The sequence below is a fragment of the Oreochromis aureus genome, linkage group 10 (assembly GCF_013358895.1).
Source record: "Oreochromis aureus strain Israel breed Guangdong linkage group 10, ZZ_aureus, whole genome shotgun sequence".
Taxonomy (NCBI): domain Eukaryota; kingdom Metazoa; phylum Chordata; class Actinopteri; order Cichliformes; family Cichlidae; genus Oreochromis; species Oreochromis aureus.
Window position 1 is genome coordinate 14,144,622 of NC_052951.1, and position 21,352 is coordinate 14,165,973.

General features: G+C 40.5%; 3 protein-coding genes across 3 annotated transcripts; all 3 read left to right on the forward strand.

Moving 5' to 3' along the window:
- The first annotated feature begins 754 nt into the window (after positions 1-754).
- On the forward strand, positions 755-6,581 carry LOC116336212 (palmitoyltransferase ZDHHC20-A-like). Its single transcript, XM_031760028.2, has 12 exons — positions 755-913; positions 1,973-1,999; positions 2,107-2,201; positions 2,287-2,407; positions 2,831-2,900; positions 3,202-3,234; positions 3,729-3,849; positions 4,145-4,277; positions 4,385-4,511; positions 5,173-5,229; positions 5,318-5,397; positions 5,514-6,581. The coding sequence occupies exons 1-12, from the start codon at positions 796-798 to the stop codon at positions 5,555-5,557; spliced, it is 1,026 nt and encodes a 341-aa protein (XP_031615888.1). The 5' UTR covers positions 755-795; the 3' UTR covers positions 5,558-6,581.
- Positions 6,582-8,970: 2,389 nt separating this feature from the next.
- On the forward strand, positions 8,971-15,558 carry LOC116336214 (organic solute transporter subunit alpha-like). The gene is made up of 8 exons (XM_031760030.2): positions 8,971-10,508; positions 10,606-10,757; positions 10,943-11,016; positions 12,334-12,492; positions 12,657-12,768; positions 12,884-13,030; positions 14,539-14,644; positions 14,747-15,558. Exons 1-8 carry the CDS (start codon positions 10,436-10,438, stop codon positions 14,899-14,901), a joined length of 978 nt encoding a protein of 325 aa, XP_031615890.2. The 5' UTR covers positions 8,971-10,435; the 3' UTR covers positions 14,902-15,558.
- A 1,065-nt stretch (positions 15,559-16,623) lies between these two features.
- Positions 16,624-21,347, forward strand: si:ch211-244c8.4 (APC membrane recruitment protein 2). Its single transcript, XM_031759954.2, has one exon. The coding sequence runs from the start codon at positions 17,111-17,113 to the stop codon at positions 20,327-20,329; it is 3,219 nt and encodes a 1,072-aa protein (XP_031615814.2). The 5' UTR covers positions 16,624-17,110; the 3' UTR covers positions 20,330-21,347.
- The last annotated feature ends 5 nt before the right edge of the window (positions 21,348-21,352 follow it).

Below are 21,352 nucleotides of genomic sequence, written 5' to 3' on the forward strand. Positions count from 1 at the left end.
ATCGCTTTCACCTACATTCGCTTCTTCAGTTCTTTTGTGCACTGTCCATTGCTTTAAATGGCTAACCCAGGTATTTAAACTCCTGCCTCCCTCTTATTCACACACCTGTCTTGTCCAGCTAGCACTAAGCGAAAAAAAAAAAAAAAATCAATAAAAAATAGAAAGACAATTAAGGCATCTAGCAAATTAGGAGTGGAGACTAAAATTATAGAATTACAAACAGGTGGACAGACACCGAGCTCCAAAACAATGGTTAACTGTGTTCCACAACTTCACACAGCATTGTGTTTCTCTGCCCCCAGCTGGACAAAATAATAAATGAACAAATAAATGAAACATTTGAACTATTCTGTTTGACTTTTTGTTCTAGTTTACTAAACCTAATGAGTAGCCTAAAATTGCTTGTTTTGTGTTTATTTTCAACATATTCTTACTCATAAATACAAAAGTCTGAGCATATCACGAGGAAACTAACTAGCCAAAGATTGTGAGAGTCAAGATTTCCGCTGTCTGCGGGTTAACAGGCTGACATGCTTCAATACGCCCTAAGACGAGCTCAGCTTTAGCTGCCATTGTGTTTTATTATGATCGTTACTCTGCTGAGACTAATGAGTACGAACGGTGCGTTAAAAATATGCTCAAATTGCACTTTTTGAACAACTAAAACATCCGCGTTTTCGTTCCTCGTCGCCTGCACTGCCGTGAAACATCTTGATCCTAATGCATCTTTGGCTGGACCATTTAAAAGCCGTGGTTGTGACGTCACCGTCAGCTAATGTCAAACACGGATTAAAGATGGCGCCCTCTCACGCACTAAGGTGCTGTAAACGGGCTCTGAATTGGGTACCTGTCCTGTTTATTAACCTGGTCATCGGCTGGTCCTATTACGCCTACGTTGTGGAGCTGTGTGTTTGTAAGTGCGCTCACCTTTATAAACATTTAGCGGCCGCGTGCGTTGACAGTGACAGGGTTTGAAACTTTGATAAGCTAGTTGAAGATTTAAAATCTGGCTTCATACTCCGTAATGCGATGGAACGTTTGGCGAATATTAACACATATTTCTGTCTCTCCTTTTCATGGAAACGTTTTACATAAATTGTTATTTTCATGACAGCTTCGTTTGTCTACTTTTTTCTTCCCCTCCAGTGAGAGGAAATACTTTTCTCCGTTAATTATTAATCACTCCATTAGGGCAGACGTAATGCGTCAAATAACGGATATCATAAAAATAGAAAAGTGGAGTGACTGTGAAAGGGTTTGTGTCGTTTGTGTGTTGCTTAATCATATTAAAACTTTCTGAGGTTACTAGACATATTTACTAGCTATTATTTTATTGTTATTATTATTATTATTATTATTATTATTATTATTATTGTTGTTGTTGTTGTTATTTTATATAGTTTTGGGGTGTCAATAAATGAGGTGCTTCTGAGCCAGCTTTAAAATCTAGTCCGTGACTTTTTGATGCTATCAATGTGTATTTATCTGAAATTAAACATTTTGAGCAGTTTAAAACAATGATTTTTCAATATTAAATTTTAACAACTTATCGTTTCAGGAGAAAAAAAGGAGATTTGATTTGTATTTGTTTGTACCCGTTTTGCACATTTAACTTCCAGTAGTGGATTCTGTAATTTTCTGTAATTTAAATTTTAGTAAGCATAATTTATTTGGCACGCTCCTGAGTAAGTCCTGAGTGTTTATGCTATTTTTCAGCATTTTTTAATAAGTTGTGTAGTTTCATTGAGGCGGGAGCTGATGAGACCAGTATCAGCATGTCTCTGTGTTGCCGCTGTGGTCAGGACAGGGACATCCCTGCTGATGCTTAAACAAAGCTCTCTGTTGTGGGTGGGTCACTGCTGGCCGTGCCAGGCTGCTGCAACATGGTGTGAGGGAGAGAGAAGTGGGGGATGTGTAGTCATGTATTACTCCTAACTAATATATACACATATACTTTACCTTCTTCCTATAGATACAATCCCAAATAATGCTGAACGAAGTAAGTATTGCCCTCACTCACTCACTCACTCACTCGCTCATATTTGATGCTGTTATTTCTCTCCCGCTAAGGATCCTTCTTTTTTTCTTTTCTTTTTTTAACAACAGTCAGCTACTTGGTTATCTTTCACATTTTCCTCGCCATGTTCATATGGGCCTACTGGAAAACTATCTGGTCCAAACCAGCCAATCCCTCAGAAGCAGTAAGTTTGCTTCTGTCACACTCCTCATTTAGCAGAAGAGAGGAAATAAACAAAACACTGATCACTTTTCTTTTTCTGTTGTCAGTTCAGTCTACCCAGGGCAGAGAAGGAGCTGTATGAGAGAGAAGAGCGAGCTGAGGCCCAACAAGAGATCCTGAAGAAAGTGGCGAGGAATTTACCCGTGTACACACGCACAGCTGGAGGAGGTATGGCTTTAGATACAGTGTAGTAAGTGACTGTGCTTTGTTTTGTTTTTTTAATTCCCAGTTGTCTCTTCAACACACACCATCAGGGAAAACTCTGTTAGCAAAATGTTGCTCTGTAAAAAGAGGAAGTGCACAAAAGTTTTCATCATCAGCCATCAACATTACAAAAGCACTACAAATGACAATCACATGTCTTCTCTGGTTGTTTCTCAGTTTAATATATGCTAGGCTTGTCTGTGCTGTGTTTACGGAAAAGCCTGTGTCAGGAGGGTTAATTAGACTCAGGTGCACCTTGTTTTCTCTTCTGGCTCCCCTGCTAATTAAAAGTTAGGATGTGACCTGCTTGGATTCACAGGGACATTTAACGAATATGCTTTAAGAATATCCAGCAGGTATACAGTTAATTTTGTTTTCTCTCTCTAGCCATCAGATACTGCGACTTCTGTCAGGTAATCAAGCCTGATCGCTGCCATCACTGCTCAACTTGTGAAATGTGAGTCCTCTCTAAGTGTGCACACTTTATCAACACATTCCTAAATAAGATGTTCTTAAAACATCCACCCTAAAGTAGTTTCTTCTTCTGGCAATAGAAATTCAGGAAACATTACAGAATAAATTCAAATGTTTTTGTTTGTTTTTGTTTTTTAGTAAAGTGATAATATGGAAAACTAATATCTTAATGAGGGTTTATCAAATGTGGTGTTTTTGTTTACTGGGTCAGTGAAAAGATCAATATGTTGGTATGTACTGGATGGTACTGATAGGATGCACATTGTGCTTCTTGCTTTTTCAAGGTGTGTGCTGAAAATGGACCATCACTGCCCCTGGTATGATATTCTATTTTTACTTTGCATTTAAACTGCTTTGTTTAAATTCTTGAACATTAATTGAACGTTACTCTTATTACTGTTCTTAATATTACTATCAAACCCCACTTTGCAGTGCATATTGGGAGATTGGGAATATACATTCTCTATGATCATTATGGTATGACCCTATATGTTATATTGTGACACAACAGTGTAATTTGAGATTTGGTGCGCAATAAAACAGTCAAATGGGCAAATATATGACTATGGGGTTTGTATAAAATATTTGTATAAGTCATATAGATGTTGGGACATCACAGTGCTCTGGGGAATGTTTATGCAATGTGTGTGTGTGTGTGTGTGTGTGTGTGTGTGTGTGTGTGTGTGTGTGTGTGTGTGTGTGTGTGTGTGTTGGTTTTTTTCCCCATGGCTATTGTCATAATGTTATTCAGCACCCCCTTCCCTTTCTTGTTTTTTCTCCTTCCTGTTTTTGTGGTGTCATCTTCTTTCAGGGTGAATAACTGTGTTGGATTCTCAAACTACAAGTACTTTGTCCTGTTTTTGTCCTATGCGTCACTCTACTGTGTAGTGATTTGTGCAACAGTCATCCAGTATTTCATCAAATTCTGGACCGTAAGTACATGAACCTCCTCGTGGTGTTTGCATGCCATTTAGTGGTGTGAACACCACGTGTATCAGTATCAACCTGTTGCTATTTTTAGGGGATTCTCTGCAGCACACTTTACACAAGACAGTGGCTCCTGTCACATAGTCCAGCAGTGAAACAGTATTTTATTTCCATGCAAGACTTTGTTGTACTGAGGAAACAAAGTAGTATCAATTTGTTTCATTTTCCACATAATTGGACTCAGAGCTGTCACGATTAATCAGCTAAAAGTGTGTTTTGTTTTTTCCTTTCATTCTAAAGAAACAGCTGCCTGACAACCACGCCAAATTCCACATCTTGTTTCTTTTCTTTGTGGCGGCTTTGTTCTTCATCAGCATCGTGTCACTTCTCGGATACCATCTGTGGCTCGTGGGAAAGAACAGGACCACTATAGGTAAATTAATACTATAAATACATACTTCATTTAATTCCACTTCTACAAAAATCACCACCGGCTAACTCTTGTTGTGTTTTGTTTGTTTGTTTTCCCTCCATTTTTAGAGGCTTTTAGGGCTCCTTTTTTCACAAATGGGCCAGATAAAAATGGGTTTTCTCTGGGATTTAGCAGAAATGTAGCTGAGGTGTTTGGAGACCAGGCAAAGTACTGGTTTTTCCCCGTTTTCTCAAGGTGAGTCTACTCTCGTGTGAGATCATCCGATAAGTTTGCTTTAAGAAAAAAAAATTATTATTATTTTTTTTTTTTTTTATCAACTTCCATAAATGGTCACTAACAAAATGGATCACAGAGTCAAAATGAGGGGGCAAGAACTGATGCATGCCCAAACTTTCACCCACTTCATGTCAGTCAGAATAAATGATGTACACATACAGATGGTGTTAGTGCATGCCTACACAGTACGGGAGGGTAATTGGTTTTGTACTAACAGACCTATCCAGCGTTTTTTAATTAAAGTTACTTTCATGGAGTGTGGGGAAAAAAAAAAAAAAAAAAAAAGAGAGAGAGAGAGAGAGAGGTATAGATGTATATATAGATAATTGTGTATATATAGATAGATGTATAGATGTGTATATATATATAGATAGATGTGTATATATAGATGTAAATAAATATATATATATATATATAGAGAGAGAGGTATAGATAGATAGATGTATATATAGATGTATAGATGTATATATGGATATATAGATAGATATGTATATATAGATGTAAATAATATAGAGAGAGAGAGAGAGAGAGAGAGAGAGAGAATAAAAATAAAAAAGAAGATTTATTTATTTTTTTTCTGTATTTTCAGTCAGGGTGATGGGCATTCCTTTGTCACCAGATTGGTACAGATAGATCCTGAGCAAGCAAACAGTGTCCTCCAGCAGAATGGCAGAGGGTAAGCTTTCTATTTCTTTCACATCTTTAATATCAGAGGCTTCAATTTTATTTACTTTGAATTCATTTCTTTTTGACTTTAATTGTAGTCCTGCTGATGGAGAAGCTAACCCGCATGTCCTCAGCAATAATGTTCACCACACAGAAGATGGCAGCAAAGAGAAAATGAGTATGTTACTAATGCCCTTTCTCACAATTTCATGCTTTTGTGTCCTAATTGCTTTTGTTTGTGCTCAATAAACAACCCATCCTGAGACATCTTTTGTGCACACCGTTTCCTTTTAGATGGCGGACAGACTGTCTCCGTGACAATAGAAAACGAGCAGTAGACGACATGTGTATCTCAGCTACGATGCCTTAAACCAGGAGTATCATCACCTCGACAGGAGTCATCCTAGACCTTCATTTTAAACTTTGATGCAGCCTCAAACCACATGTTTTGTATTTGGTTTTTACTACATGGACCATTCCTCATCCAGCGTGCTTTGAAAGAGCACTGCAACAATACTGCTATCATGTAGAAAGAGCCTCTACAGCGACCTCATAGACTGCACCAGTCTGAAGCAGAAGAGATTCAGGGAAGGAGATGTCTTTAAGATAAACCAAAGACATTCAAATAATCCCCAAAATGTGGGAGCCAATGTTTGTCTTTGTCTGTTTTATGTTTAAGATTTCATCTAGAGAGTCATCCTTTATCAGTATTAATCAACCTCTTAATCACTAATTGCAGAGCAAAAGGTTTGTATGTTGATTTTCATCCAAAATAATGTTTGTCTTATAAGTTGAACTTCAAGCACAGTGCAATTAGCAGCAGTCTGTTACCAGATGGTCTCAAATTTAGTTTGCATATTTGTAAATATTTGAAGGTCTTTCTGTTTACACTTTAAAATATTTATTTTGCATTTCATAATATATTTGATAGATAAACATAAAGATGATAAATGCTAAAACTTAGATGACCAGATCCAGTTTAATGCTTGTTGGAATGGTTTAATCTCAATCCGGATACTTGAAACACAAAGCCAACAGGTCTCCCATAATTCCAAGATGATCAGGTAGATTGAATTTTTCATTGCACTATAATTATCTGTAATTTGTCCTGTTTTATAAATTAATTGCTTTGTCTTTCTATGTATTTATTTGTAAATCACATTTTATTTATTTTCAAAAAGACATTAATATAAGTGATTTCCTTCTTCTTCATCTACAGAACTAACATCCTTTGTATTTCTATATTAACATGAATCTATTTGAAGAGTCTTCTGTTTGTGTCCACCACTTTGAAAGAAATTTCAAAGTTTGAAAAGCACAGAACATAAAAAGGCCCACAATTTAAAAAAAAAAAAAAAAAAAGTCATAAAGAACAGGCAATTATGTCCTTGAGCCTAAAGCTCGTTAGACGAGGTGGAGTTTATACCAGTGATCCAAAGGTGTCATAACCTTTTTTCCCTCTTTACTGCTCGCCATTGTTTCCTTATATTACCTTCCTTTTGGTGTATGTGATGTGTAGCACAATAAAACATGATTGATTGATTTTACTTTTAGCCTACATGATTAGGGACTCACAGTAGTTCAATGACCGATGTCAGTGAACTTACCAACAGGCACCTGGAGCTGCTGATGTAGTTCACGCCTGTTTGAAAAAAAGATTCTTTTTTTTTTTGTTTATTACGAAATTGTTCGTGCGGCTTAATGATTGCTATGTAACAATAAATGTAATATAACTATACATCCCTATTCTTTAACAAATGTGTGATTTGTTTTTGTCAAAAATTTGATTTTAAAATGTTCCCTTGACTGAGGAACAACTCTGCAGATGACTGAACTTGTGGACCCTAAGTGCTTACTAGATGTTAGTCATGACCAATTAAGCTTTAACTGGATTCCAGTGAAGTCTATGTGATGCAACTTAGATTTTAATGGCTTTACAACGAGTATAATGTAAAAAATATCTTTCTGTCTATGTGTTTGTTTCTTTGTTGGCAAGACTAAATGAAAAATGTGACACGTAGTACGTATCTAAATCTTTACAAAGTCCTATAAATAATTTAATAACAAATGCGCTTTAAATAGTTACACATATTGAGGCATAAACCACAGGCCTGGGAGAAAGTGATGTGGTTAGATTGGGTATTTTTGAAAACGGAGATTTTCCGTTTTCGTTTTTAAAAAAATCCCGTCCACACGTAAAAGCCAAAACGGAGGAAAACGCTGCTAGGAACATGCCAAAGCAGCAGGTGGCGATATATTCCTAACCGTGTAGAAATGTTGGCCAATCAGAAGTCTAGAAGCCTGGGTGGGAAAGAGTAAACAAAGATGGCGCATAGAAGCAGAACTGAGTCCTTTGTGTGGAGGGACAGTAACTGTGTGTGTATATGTAAGCATTTAAAAACTGCAGAGAGTAAAATTAACAGTAACGCTATTTTGTCTATGTCCGCCATTGTAGAAATTCATTTCACCGAAACAATAACCTGGCGCACAGTGTGACGTCAAAAAAGGCGCACACCAATGACGCTGTGTTTTCTCCGTTTCCCTCGTCCACACCTAAACGCAAAAACGGAGTTTTCGAAAATCCACCCTGGCAGGAGTTTTTAAAAACCTCCGTTTTCAGTGACCGAAAACGCAGTTTACGTGTGGACGAAAGGTGCAAATGCATAGAAAAATCTGCGTTTTCAAAAATACCCGGGTACGTGTGGACATAGCCTAAATTAAAAACAAGCTCTGACATCAGCTTACCACTGTGCTTGCCTAAAAGGGTTTCTCCACCATGTACTAAAACAGAGGTTCCCAAAGTGTGGGGCCCGCCCCCTAGGGGGGGCGCGGTATGAAAAGAAAAAAAAAAAAGCGCTTGGACACTGTGGACAGGTTTTTGACGGGGCTCCCACACAAACGCAAAGCAGGAGATGAAGCATCGCCAAATATGTTTCCAAACCAACTTCCTTCCAAGCCAAAGACAGGAAAATATGGTGAAGCATATCTTCCCTTTGGCTTCACCTGCACAAGTGCCAAGGTAGGTCTCCCCTGCAGAATTAGTTTCCCTGCGTCGGGAGCACGCGCTGTGCTCTCCAAAAAACGGACAAACAGTATCCCACATTCTTGATTTTTAGTTCACAAACACTTCTTGTAATAACTAACTACTCCTGACATTTTGGACATGTCATGTCCAAAGCACGCGCTGTGCTCTCCAAATCACGGACAAACAGTATCCCACATTCTTGATTTTTAGTTCACAAACACTTCTTGTAATAACTAACTACTCCTGACATTTTGGACATGTCATGTCCAAAGCACGCGCTGTGCTCTCCAAATCACGGACAAACAGTATCCCACATTCTTGATTTTTAGTTCACAAACACTTCTTGTAATAACTAACTACTCCTGACATCAAGAGCTAACATGATGTTAGCTCTTTATGCAGTAAAGTTACAGCGGGATACAAATAATATCAGGCTGATCCTGCCGTAATTTGTTCCCCCTGTTCAAATCACGGACAAACAGTATCTCACAGCTGTTTATGTGTTTAAACCCATTTTGCACAGAGAGGCACTTTTTGAAAAATGTATTGATAGCAATGTTGAATGTTATTACACAGGAAAAAAAAACAACTACACGTAAAATAATTACACCGTGACGCCTCTGCCTTTCTAAATGGAGGGACAGTAACTGCGTGTGTATATGTAAGCGTGTAAAACCTGAAGATAGTCAGATTAACAGTATTTTGTCTCTATCTGCCATTCTGCAATTCATCTCATGTAAACAATAACGTGGCGCACAGCGTGACGTGAAAAAAGGCACATGCCTTTGACGTTGCTTGACGAACTCTGTTATCCTCGTCCACACGTAAACGCAAAAAAGGAGCTTTAAATAATCTCCGTTTTCGGTGAATCGCAACGCCGTTTACGTGTTGACGAAAAGCCTCTAACTAAGGTTTTCCACACAGGTAGCGTGCCCCGTTCCCTTCTGCTTTCTCACCTTCCACAAACTATGACTTAATGCTCCAAAATATCAACTAAACTCAATAAGGAATCCAAAACAAATGTATGTAGATTTACAATTACTATACCAATCACAGACCAACAAACACAGCATAAGCTGTTCATCCTTTTAACTTTTCCAGAGTTCTCTAAGTGTGTAATTTCTTTTTTCAGACAGATTGTCACATCTGCCTTTTTAACCACTGTGGCAGTAAAATATTTTGTAGAAGAATTTCATAAATCTTGTGTTTTATTCTACCTCTGGTGGGAGTTGAAATTTTGGCATTTCCATGGCACTGTGTGTGCTGGTGTACAGTAAACAGGTGAAATGTGTGTATTCGAGATGAATAAAGATTGTGAGCATCATTTTTTTCCTTCTTGCAAAAGAAATACGATGACATAGGGGGGAAAAAAAAAACTAGACAATTATTAGCCAGAGACAGTTGAGCGACCACAGTGCCATTCACCTCTCTGTAATAGAATAACAGATAAAGTTTAATAGTCTCACCACTCAACATTTGAACCCTCTGGAATCTTTCTAGGTAATAGATCCTAAAGGCCTATGTAGGATTTTCAACTTTAAACTTTTCTCATTAGTTTTTCTCTGCTCCCATTCATGCCCTACTGGCTTTCTTTAGTAGTATTATATATAGTATTCTGGAAAAGGTTAAAAAGAATCACTTTGCATTTTGGAGCACTGGATAGAAGCTCAAATAAAATGTTCCTATGGCTTCATAGATTTCTGCATAACTTTCATACCAGAAAGACAAACTGAGACTGAAGTAATGAAAGCTAACCTTTAAAGCAATAGTTTAACGTTGAAATACTGTAAATTAGCCAAGAATCAAAAACTATAGCTCACAGCTCACGTTATGCACTGAGAAGGAAATAACACACCCTGCCAAAGTTCACCTTTCCAGTGGATCTCAGCCTTTCACTAAAACTCTGACCTTCGTGTTTTTTAATTACAGTCACTTAAACCTGTGAATAAATGCGTGACCAGTTACTCATGCGTTCTCATAAAGTTGCCTGCCACTTCTTATCCCACCTTCACTTCTTCAGAGTCCCTTAAAGTGGAAAGGTACTCAGCTCTCTGTTGAAGACTCTGGAATGTAAAGGGGAAGCAGGTTTTACTTTTATGACTGCAACACTATTTATATTTTTACATTTTACTCTTGTTAATATTTGTTAGTCTATTTTTAGTCTATTTTTTAAGACAAGCGTCTGCCTACCATGGAAGCTCTTAATGGAACCATTGATCCAGCTTGTCTGAAGGGTCGTCCACTGGCTATTGACATGCTCAACCGTAAGTTATACACGCTACTATATTCATTTATATTTTAACCTGAAGAAAGTCTGATTCATGCTGTTTCTATGTGTCTCCTATTGTTTTTTTTAATCAGAGCTAGATACATTTGGATATTGCCTGTACTTCATGCTCACCTTGATGTCCTGTATCTCCCTGCTTGTGTACCTGGAACAGTGTGCCTATATTTACAAAAAACTACCCTACCCCAAGAAGACCTTGGTCATTTGGGTAAACGGTGCAGCACCAGTGAGTATTCAGGCCTGCTTAAGTTTTATAACATGCCACTGATTGTAAAACAAATATGATTACAACCATTAACAAGTTTCAACAACTTGCGGAGAAAGTAAGCCACATTACATTAAAAGACATCTTCAAACACTACTAGGTGTTGCAGCTGCATGTTTTTAAACACAACTACTTTACCGCTTCAGGTCATTTCCACCATGTCGTGCTTAGCCATGTGGATCCCGAGGGCATTTATGATTACAGACCTGACATCTAACAGGTGAGTTTTGCTTTAACTACACTTGCAAAACATTTCCCAGTGTAGTCAGTGTTTTTTTCTTTGGCGGATCTTAGCTTAGCTTAAATCTCTCCCACTTTTCAGTGAACTCATCTCTATATTTTTATAGTACAGTTTAATTGTGTGATGAATTGTTACACATGACGGGTCAAAGCTCATACTTTGCACAAAATAACAGAAAAAAAGAAAATGCCATTGAGCCATTTGATCCACTTTGAAATGGCGCCAAAAGATAAATATGAAAAACTTGAACATACAAACACTTTTTTCAAACATTAGTTCAACAAAAGTATCTGCTGATCTGATATGATCCTTGGGAAAAGTAAGTAAAGTCTTTACTGGAAACTTTTTGATAGTGTTTGGCATAATTAGTCTCCATCAGACTTTTTCTTCCATGGAAGTTAGATTGAAATCTGAGCTGTGACTTGGCTTTTCCACTTGCTTTCTTTTGGGGTTTTTTAATCTGTTCCCTGGTGGATGTATTAGTGTGCAAAGATTTTTATCCTGTTGAAAGAACAGCTTTTAGTTTAAATTTCAGATTGCCTCACATTATCTTGAAAGAATCTTTGATATAATGCAGAATTTATAAATGCATCAAAAACAGCAAGCTGTCCTGTCCCTGAGGCAACAGGACAAATCCAGACCAGATGAACATGCAGCACCATACATCACAGTTCTGATGCGAGTCTGCTCTTGAGAAACAGCCATTAGCCTAATCCTTTTTTCTGTTTGTTTTACTGTGCTGAGTTATTACTTATTTCAAAAGGGCTTGGTGGTTGCATTTGTGCTAATTGAAAAAACTTAGCTAATGTTTGTTTGGGACATTAAAGGCTTGGCCTGGCAGGTCTCCCATGCAGGTCAGATTTCTTCAATTTCTGAATTTGGATGCATGGAACTTTTGGCTATTTTGCATTAACCTGGCATCAACATATATATCTATATCTATATTTACCATCATGCAAGTTGTTTCTAATGCTTACTTTGGTGAGGCATTCTGTACAAAAACAGTCAGCAGATGTCAGCATCTGAACAGGGACTCAAACCACCAACTTGCAGCTTATATGCTGGTGGCTCTAACATCTGGTCTTTGTCTCAGTCAAGTTGTCCACTGTGAATTTTTAGCTGCCTGCACAAACATAGCAGGCTAGATCAGGCACACATTTCACACTACTATAAATACATTTTTGAATTTTTCTACCTGTGATGGTTACATTCATTTGATATTTTATGAGATTTGTATAATTAACAATACATGACAGCACAGCTTAGATGTGTATTGAGTTACCTCTTTCCTTACAGTTATTTTGCAGTTGTGATTTACAAGATCTTGCTTCTGTTGATTGAGGAGTTGGGGGGCAGCAATGCCTTTTTGGAGAAGTTCTCTGGTAAACCCTTTTGGATCAGCACAGGACCCTGCTGCTGCTGCTGTCCATGTTTACCCGACGTCCCCATGTCAAGGTAAAGAGTCAATAAATAGAGTCTGCATATCACTGTGCTGGCTCTAGCTCAAGCCTGTGTCAGATATCCATATCATATATTCTGTCATTCTGCATTGACTGCACATTACCTTACCATGGTACACATGTGTAATGTTAGTCTGTCTCTGAACTGGGTTTATTCAGGCGAATGTTATTCCTGCTGAAGTTAGGCTCTCTTCAGTATGCAGTCCTGAAAACGGTGTTCACTGTCCTGTCTATAGTACTGTGGACCAATGGCAACTATGATCCTGCTAATGTAAGTATTTGAAATGGTTCTCTACATATCTGAGTGGGCTAAAATAAATGTACGTTAAATTAAAACATATTTCTATAAGATTCATATAAATGTGTGTGTGTTTCTTTTTTTTCAGCTAGGAATCTATGGTATAACCCTTTGGATTAGCCTATTTGTTGGTGTTCTAACCATCATCTCCCTTTGGCCTGTTGCCATTGTCTTCATGAACATGAACCGCTATCTACGCCCACTCAAGATTATACCAAAGTATGCAATGTACCAAGTGAGTCAACAGCTGTAATACCAGATGCTAAGGTGCTTCACTTGTGATGGGGGTAACTCCTGAAGCTGACTTAACACAGCTAATTTTCTTGTGATGAGTTAATCAGCTCAATTTGTGAAGAGAAATCAAAAGGTCATTTCCTCTTTGTCAGAGAACAGGGATACCATGCCAGCATTGATGCTCTTGACATTGTGAAAACTCAAATAGGCTGAAAGTGTGAAAACCCTTAAGTGACCAACAAATTTGACTTAACTCCAGAGGCCAGTACTACGAAGCAGGAGTTTGTCTTATTCGGATAACTTCAGAGTTAATCCTCGATTTTTCGTACTCCAAAGGTGGTTCACTTCTTACTTGTGTATATCACTTTGGTAACGTAACCTAGTGAACCTAAAAGGCTTCAGAGCAGCTTAGGTCCTAGATTAGCGATCAACGAGTATGAAATCACTGCCCGATGACCAATCCGTTCTCCAGAAAATGGTGTAATAGCTCCCTAAAGGTCCCTTGGATATCTGTATGTGTACATTAGGAAAAAAGTTTGTCAATAGCATCAAGAACTTTTTCAATAGCATCTAATGTCTTTGCATTTCCTTGATGAGCTTATGTTTTAATTTTGTTTTTTCTTTTAACTCTTTATTTTTTGCTCTCAGACAGTTAAACATCAATGAAGTTTTAGCTGAAAGAATAAAAACAGTCTGTTAAACACTAATTTAGTGAAATATTCTATTATAATCCATTAGATTCTGCTGGGATTCAATGAGAGTTGTGAAACTAATGATTCTGCTAACTTACACTCTCTGTATTTTTGTCTGCTTTCTTTCCTGGCTTCAAATAGGCTAGACTTTATTCACACATATAAAGCCCTCTTTATGCTAAACTACTAAGCAGTAAATATTTTTAAAACTTAAACTAAGCTACTGTGTAGAGCGTTTTCCTCTTACACACACTCACACTGCTGCTCTGTCTGTAGCAGTTGCGTTGCTTTCAGTCTGTAATATATGTTTATCCTCTAATACTATAGTTTAATCTTCCTTTGTAAACTCAACCACTCTGCTGACAGATTTATCCATTCTTGTGAGTGCACAAGGGAAACCCTGGTTAACTCAGTGAACTCATAACCAGCTTCGTGTGACTGCTTATCCTGAATGCTGATGGGGGTTCTCTCCCATGTGTGTCGTTGGATCTATCGCCCTCTGCTTTCCTCTCTTTCCCTTCACCCCAAACAGTCGTGGCAGACAGCTGCCTCTCCCTGACTTTGGTTCAGAAGTTTCTCCCTGTAAAACTGAACTGAACTTAGTATTCTGCTAAAGCCAATAATGCAATACCAACAGCCATGACCTAAATCATATATTTAAATAAAATGACTGGAGCATGCACCAAGATTTAATGGAGTTATCCTTCGCCTGTGTTTCACCAACCTGTCTACCAACTTTCAGTGAAAATCAGCCTAATAGACATGCTACACAGTCAGCATGAACACCGTGTAAATGTTACATTGTTTTTATCCTTAGTTAACACTTGTATTGAGCCAGCTGCAGACATCAATCGTTAACATCGTGGCCTTGTACGGAAACATCGCCTGTGCTCCTCCATTAAGCTCTCAAGCCCGTGGAACCAGTAAGAAACATTTCTAAACGCCTTTCAGATATGCACAACCGATGTGAAATGAAACTACCCAACACTGATTTATTGTTGTTTTTGTGTGTGTGTGTCCCGCAGTGCTTAATCAGCAGATACTGATCATGGAGATGTTCATCATCACCCTGGTCAATCGGTTTTTGTACCGCCGCACATATGAGGCAGTTGAGACACATGACAGTGAAGAGGACACCACAGCGCAGCCAGAGGCTACTCTCATGGAGCATGATGTCTAAAAAAGGACAGTGAATCACTGTGTATCACTGCTCTTTGACTATGTAAATGATTATGTAAGTTAAGAGATCATAAAGTAGTCTAACATTTTACCTCATTTAAGGAAAGGAGAGAGAATTGTCTTTGTTTTACTGGATTCATAAGCACTCTTTGCATTGCTTTTAGCCCTGTGTCTTTGTGCTTTTTCCACGGATATATGTCAATCTCTTTCTGAGTTCTGATGTTTATGCATGATAATAGATAGATAGATTCTGGGTACTGAAAGTTTTAAGTTATGCTGACAGAAATACCAACAAGGAAAATCTCTTAATTTGACTGACTTACATTAGTTATAGTAGAATTGTTGTTTCTTGCAGATGAGTAGATGTAAACGGTGCTGTGCAGGACATTTTCTTGGTCATTAGATGCGCCTCATATCGCATTTATGATAAAGAAATGCCAGTAGTATCAATCTTCTCTTGTCATCAGTCTCTGCAAACATGTATGCAGTGTATCTTTGTATGCAGTTTCTTTTTTAAGAAGTTTTACCATTTTTTTAGACAATACTGGAGCTTTTTGTCACACTGGGGCAAATGCACAGAGGGTGAGAGTTTTACGTTGGCCTCGAGAGAAGTGAATAAAAACAACTTTTTCATTTTGTTAACTAATGTTTGCGTGTGTCTGATGTGCACAGTGACATATGTTTTTTATCTATTTTCTCCTTTTAGCATAACAAAGGAGATAAATACTGAAGCATTATTCAGTTCATTTCTGTTTGTGTTCATTTCAGTACCTCAATTGTCTGCGTAGACCTAAACTGAGGAAGTAAGGCAGAAAATAGAGACTTTAATGAAATTGTCTTTAAAAAGAGGTACTTGTGAGCAAACCAGATGTCACACCATCTCTATTCAAGTCACATTGTCACGACAATGACAATTTTGCAAACACTGCATTTGAGATACTTCCCTTTGAGTGAGTGAGCCTGAGTGAATATATCTTTAAGTGTCCCACTGAATGTTAACACAGCTCAGAATAGCCAGATTTGTTCAAAGAAGGCTGACCCACTTACACAGACTTATCCGGGCCAGAGAATGCATGTGGATGAGACAGCAGCTTTATTTTCAGACTTGCTGCTGTACGTTCTACTGCTGTTTCTCGAGCAGCCACAAGGAGCCGCCCTAGTTCTGCCCGCCCAAACTAAATTCATTAACTCGGTGATAATTAAAACACAACAAGTTCCCCCCTCATAAATATACATCATTTGCAAATTAGAAAAGGCATGCAGGGCTATATAACTCAGGGGCATCACACAGATTTAATGCCCTCCTTTTTCTCTCTATCTCAAAAATCTGGTGGTGACTCTGTCAAGACGTTCAAAAGGTCATGCCCAGAAGCCCGAGTTTTGAATGGGATTTTAAAAAACTTAAAAAATTAGCCACCACTAAAAATATGAATAAAATAAAAAAGGATTACAGTTGGTTCAATGTTTTCTAAAAGGTGTTACAAATATGCTTTTTGAACACATTAGATGGAAAGAAAAAGAAAGGCAAATAATATGCTAATTACCTTCTAAGATTATTGCTCCTTATCATTATTAATAGATGTCAATTTCTATTCGTAAATCACAGCTTCATGACACATTTAACAGACTGGTGTGAGTTGCAGCGATAGAGATGATTGAAATGAGGCCAGTTTATTTAGAATTAAGGCAAATCCACAGCACAAACCAATTATTAGGCTGCATATAGAGGTAGCGCTGCCCTAATCTGGATGAGAAGTTTTATATAAAGCCAGATCATTCAGAATTGAAAATGTGGCCCTATTAATGGAGCATTTGTCTTTGCTGTTTATATAAACAGAGTCATCAGACAGGAAGAGAGGAAGAGAAAGCTATGTTCAGGGTGGGTTGATGACAGCCCCTGGCTCTGCATTGCTGACGAAAGCTGCTTAGCCCCTCAGTTGCTATGGCAACCAGGGAGGGCAGCCAGAGAAAAATGAGTCAAAGGGGAGGGGCTTTTGAGGGAGAAATAGAGGAGAAAGGGCTGGATGGGAAAGACAGACGGAGGGAGGGATACGGACAACTGATAAAGAAACACTGAGAGCAGCGGAGGTAGCGCAAGGCTACACACGGAGAAAAAGGTCTGGATATAAATGCTCCATCACTGGCTGGGGAATAAAATCTGCAGCAGCTGACAGGAGGATACAAAAACAAAAGGGGGACGCAGAGAGAAGATGGACGTACAAACGGAGAACATGGACCCCCCACCTTGTGAATCGCAGCCAAGTGGAAAAATCAGAAAAGGATTCAAGCTGTTTGGCAAACGCAAGCCAGGTAACATCTTTTCTATTCGAAGCAAAGGGGATGGAAACAACAAGTCACCTGTTCACAGGAGCAAAACACTAGATGGATTATCAGAGAGTCCTGCGCCAGATTCTGAGCAGGAGCCGGACAAGGAAAAGGGACAGGAGGTGAGCGAGGCAGAGAAGGAGCAGGCAGAGGAGGAGCCACTCGGCGAAGATGGCGTTCTGGCTGCCGCCCCTGCTCGCAACTCCGTTTCTTCAGCCAGCTCAGCCAAGTCTCTCAGCTTCCTGTCACTGCTGAGGGGTGGCAGGAGGGGAGTGGGGGACCGCCGAGTCCACACCGTGTCCCAGCCGGTGGGTCGCCAGCGTCGTGGGCTGAAGGGTCTCTTTGGAAATGTTAAGTTCAAATCGAAAGATAAAGAGGAGAAAGAGGAGCTCCCTCCTAGTCCGCTCCTCATGTCATCCCGTGCCAACAGTGTTGAAATCATCAAAGAGGACCTCACCCTCACACCCAAATCCCAGCCTCGCTCTCTGGACAGCCCTGAAACAGAGAGGCGTGAGCACGGCAAGAGCGCAACAACTCTGGACAGTGCAACCCCGTCCCCACCAGAGACCGTAACTTCCCAGGTAACAACAAGCAGTGTGAGTAAAACTCATGAAAATGTAGCGCCGTCGCCCACCTCTGAGCCACCACTGGTGCCTGGGGACACCAGCCTGAGCTCGCTGCTTGCGGACATCTCGTCTCTCCTGACTTTTGACTCCATCACAGGGGGTGGGGATATCATGGCTGATGTGGAAGCAGAGTGGGGGAAAGCGAGCAGTGCTATCAGCGCTGTGGTGACTGAGGTAACGCCGACATCCACATCTCCCTTCTCCAAACCCACTATCTCCTCTCCGCTGAGTCCCACAACAGTCAGCACTGCTTCCACAGCAAAACCTTCTCCTGTAGCCGTCCCCACTGCCACTTCACCCCAAACCTTTACTTCACTGTCGAAGGCAACTACAACCTCTTCTCCCATTTCCAAGCCAAGCACCACCCCCACCACAACTTTCACCAAATCTTCCACTCTGACATCTCCCTCAGTCAAACTGAGCTCAGACTCTACTCCAGCCTCTGAGCCTTCTGCCAGCGCTAAAACCATCACAGCTCCGGCGCCAACTACAACAAAACCCTCAGCGTTTCCTGTAACTTCAACAAACCTTTCAGCTCCAACGTCTTCCTTTTTGATTACAAGTAAATCTACAGTGATGTCCACCTCTACAGCGACCACAGCTCCTCCAAACACCCCAGCCTCTGTAGTAAAGGCTCCCTCAGTTAGTCCAGTTCTTACCTCTACAGCTAGCAAACTGGCTTCACAGACTGTACTGCCTCCTCAAACTACTACTTCTGTAAGTAAACCCAGTCTTGTAGCTACTTCACCCCCCGTCTCCACCAAACCCCCATCAATAACCCACAGCCCACCCATCCCTGTTGCTATCTCCCAGCCTCCCCCTGCTAAGTCAGATTCAATTAGCACTTCCTGCAAACCTTCTCTAAGCTCAGTTGCAGTAGACTCTAAACCCCCAGTGACAGTATCACCAGCCTGCACAGTTACAGCAAAACCATCTTCTCCTGACCCGGGTATTCTCTCTAAAACAACAGCTCCCACATCAGCTGCAACCTCAGCCTCTGCATCTGGGGCCCTTTTCAAGCCTACACTCACCTCTACCCTCACAGAACAAAATAAAAGCCCTCCCTCACATGTAACTGCTCCTGATATCTGTCCTCCCACAGCTAAAACCCAACCCAGCCCTGCATCTATCACAACTCCAGCTTCACTTTCTTCAGCTAAGCTTCCTCCTGCGACTAAACCCACCTCTGCCCCAGTCTTGTTAGATAAGACGCCCCCTACTCCCACACCAATTCCAGCACCTGCCACTCACGCAGCAGTTTCTACAGCATCTACTGCTCTGGGTCATATTCCAGTTTCTTTATCTAAAGATCAGCCTGCTCCTGCTCAACCGCAAATTTACCAATTTAAAACCCCTCCTGCCCCTGTTCAAGTCCCAGTTTCTATCTCTAAAGATCAGCCTGCTCCAGCTCAAAAGGAGCCTGCTCAATCTAAAGCCCCTCCTGCCCCTGTTGAGGTTCCACTTTCTGTCTGTAAAGATGAGCCTGCTCCAGCTCAGAAGGAGGCGCCTCAATCTAAAACCCCTCCTGCCCCAGCTCAGCCCCCAGTTACTGTATATAAAGATCTGCCCGCTCCAGCTCAAAAAGAAGTCCCTCAATCCAAACCCCCTCCCGCCCCTGTTCAAATCCCAGCATCTGCATGTAAAGATCCACCTGCTCCAGCTCAACAGGAGGTTTTTCAATCGAAACCTCCACCTGCCCTGGCTAAAATCCCAGTTTCTGTATCTACTGACTCTCCTGCCCCAATTTCTGTACCCAAACCGCTTTCTGCTTCTGGTCAGATTCCAGTTTCTCAACCAAAAGCCCATCCTGTACCTCCTGGTGCTCCTTGCCCTGTCACTTCTCTTCCCCCTACCCCTAAACCTCAACCAAGTGAAGCTCCAGCCTCTGCTAAGCCTAGTGGAAGTGGACTAGCAACAGTGGATAGCCAATTGGCTAGTCCAAATGGCACGAATGGGGAGGGTGTGCAGACTGCACCGTGTAAAACCGAAGAACCGCATAAGGAGTCGCGAACAAGCCTCCAAGAGCCGCCCAGAGAAAAGAGAACACAAGCCAAAGCATCAGGGCTGAGCAAAATCCCTGTCGTAGGAGGAAGCAGAGTGGGCAGGCTACCTGTCCGGGACAGCCAGCAACATGCTGATGAGGAATCAAACAGAAATCCGCCTACACCCGTGCTAGAAGAAGAAAGACCCCATTTTAACTCACATGATGCAGGAAACAAAGATAAAATCAGTGCTGCAGAAGCCACCTCAAAACACACCCAGGAGGACAGTCAGCACCCCCAACACCAGAAAGTTCTCACCAGTTCAGCGCGTGACTCAAAGATCCCCGTGAAGCACGGTGCACAGACTCACACTGCCTCCCAAGTCCCTCAAACTAAAGAACCCCCTCGCACTAAGATACCCGTGTCCAAGGTTCCTGTCCGCAGAGCTGGTACTAAACCTGCAGCCACAGGTGGCAGCGCCCAGATGAGGAAATAAGACAGTGGACTGAATCAGTCGACTGCAGATTACTGCTCTGACTGCAGTGGACTGAATCAGTCGACTGCAGATTACTGCTCTGACTGCAACTTTTTTCCAACATCACAATTTTTTAAACTTTGCATTCTATACTGTAAATCCTGGCTGGTCTTTCTGTCATCTCTTGGCTTCACTACTTCATAAGCAACAGGAACAGAGTCAAGGAAACTGACAGCACTCAAGCACAAAACATCCCCGTGGGCAGCTGAAGCGACAAGCCCGGCTCTTCGGTGCTGAGCCACCTTAGACATGCACTCAGGAAAGGTTCGGGGTCACACCTGAACACAAAGCAGCATCAGTAACAAAGGATGAGCGAGATAAAAGGTCGTCTGGGAACATAGTCTGTCTCTCTCACACACACACACCCTTTCACACAACATGGGCGAGTGCCTTTTTGAGGGTGCTTTTCCTACAGACTGTCAGAATTTTTTCAGTCTTTTCTACAGTACTTTTAACTTTTGTTACTCCCACTTTTTGTAGGAACCTTCAAGTCTTTTTTGTCTTTCTTTTCAGCAAGTCTCTTTGATAATAACCAATCCCTTTACCTATTATTTATGCCAGGAGATGAACCGCAGGAGCTCTATAGATAAATGCAACAACCAAATTTTACATTCCACACCTTTCTCTGGATGTATGTAGCAGAAAAAAACATGCCATGAAGTTTTTGCACAATATGTTGAACTGTACAGCGCCCGTGTGTCCGCCTGCTCATATGTAACATACTCAGATCTCACTGTGAACTATGGGAGGGGCTGTGGTTTGAAAGAGTGGAAATTACTCCTCGCAATGAAATTGACAGTGGAGAGCAGCCATTAAAAATGGCATTGTGGACAGAAAGGATGGTGGGATGAGATCTCCAGCTCATGAACTGGCACATCTTTATTCCTGTCCCAGTTATACTCGGATGAGAACAGCATCTCTGTGTAGAGACTCATCTATGTTGTCCTGTTTCCTATTTAATCAATAAAACAGTATGAGTACTTA

Excerpts from the sequence above, each read along its gene's own strand:
- LOC116336212 (XM_031760028.2), top strand. The coding sequence starts at position 796 with ATGGCGCCCTCTCACGCACTAAGGTGCTGTAAACGGGCTCTGAATTGG. Across the intron at positions 3,235-3,728 it reads ATGGACCATCACTGCCCCTG|GGTGAATAACTGTGTTGGAT; the intron begins GTATGATATTCT and ends ATCTTCTTTCAG. Across the intron at positions 4,278-4,384 it reads AAAGAACAGGACCACTATAG|AGGCTTTTAGGGCTCCTTTT; the intron begins GTAAATTAATAC and ends CTCCATTTTTAG.
- LOC116336214 (XM_031760030.2), top strand. The coding sequence starts at position 10,436 with ATGGAAGCTCTTAATGGAACCATTGATCCAGCTTGTCTGAAGGGTCGT. Across the intron at positions 12,493-12,656 it reads CCCGACGTCCCCATGTCAAG|GCGAATGTTATTCCTGCTGA; the intron begins GTAAAGAGTCAA and ends GGGTTTATTCAG. Across the intron at positions 12,769-12,883 it reads GCAACTATGATCCTGCTAAT|CTAGGAATCTATGGTATAAC; the intron begins GTAAGTATTTGA and ends CTTTTTTTTCAG.
- si:ch211-244c8.4 (XM_031759954.2), top strand. The coding sequence starts at position 17,111 with ATGGACGTACAAACGGAGAACATGGACCCCCCACCTTGTGAATCGCAG.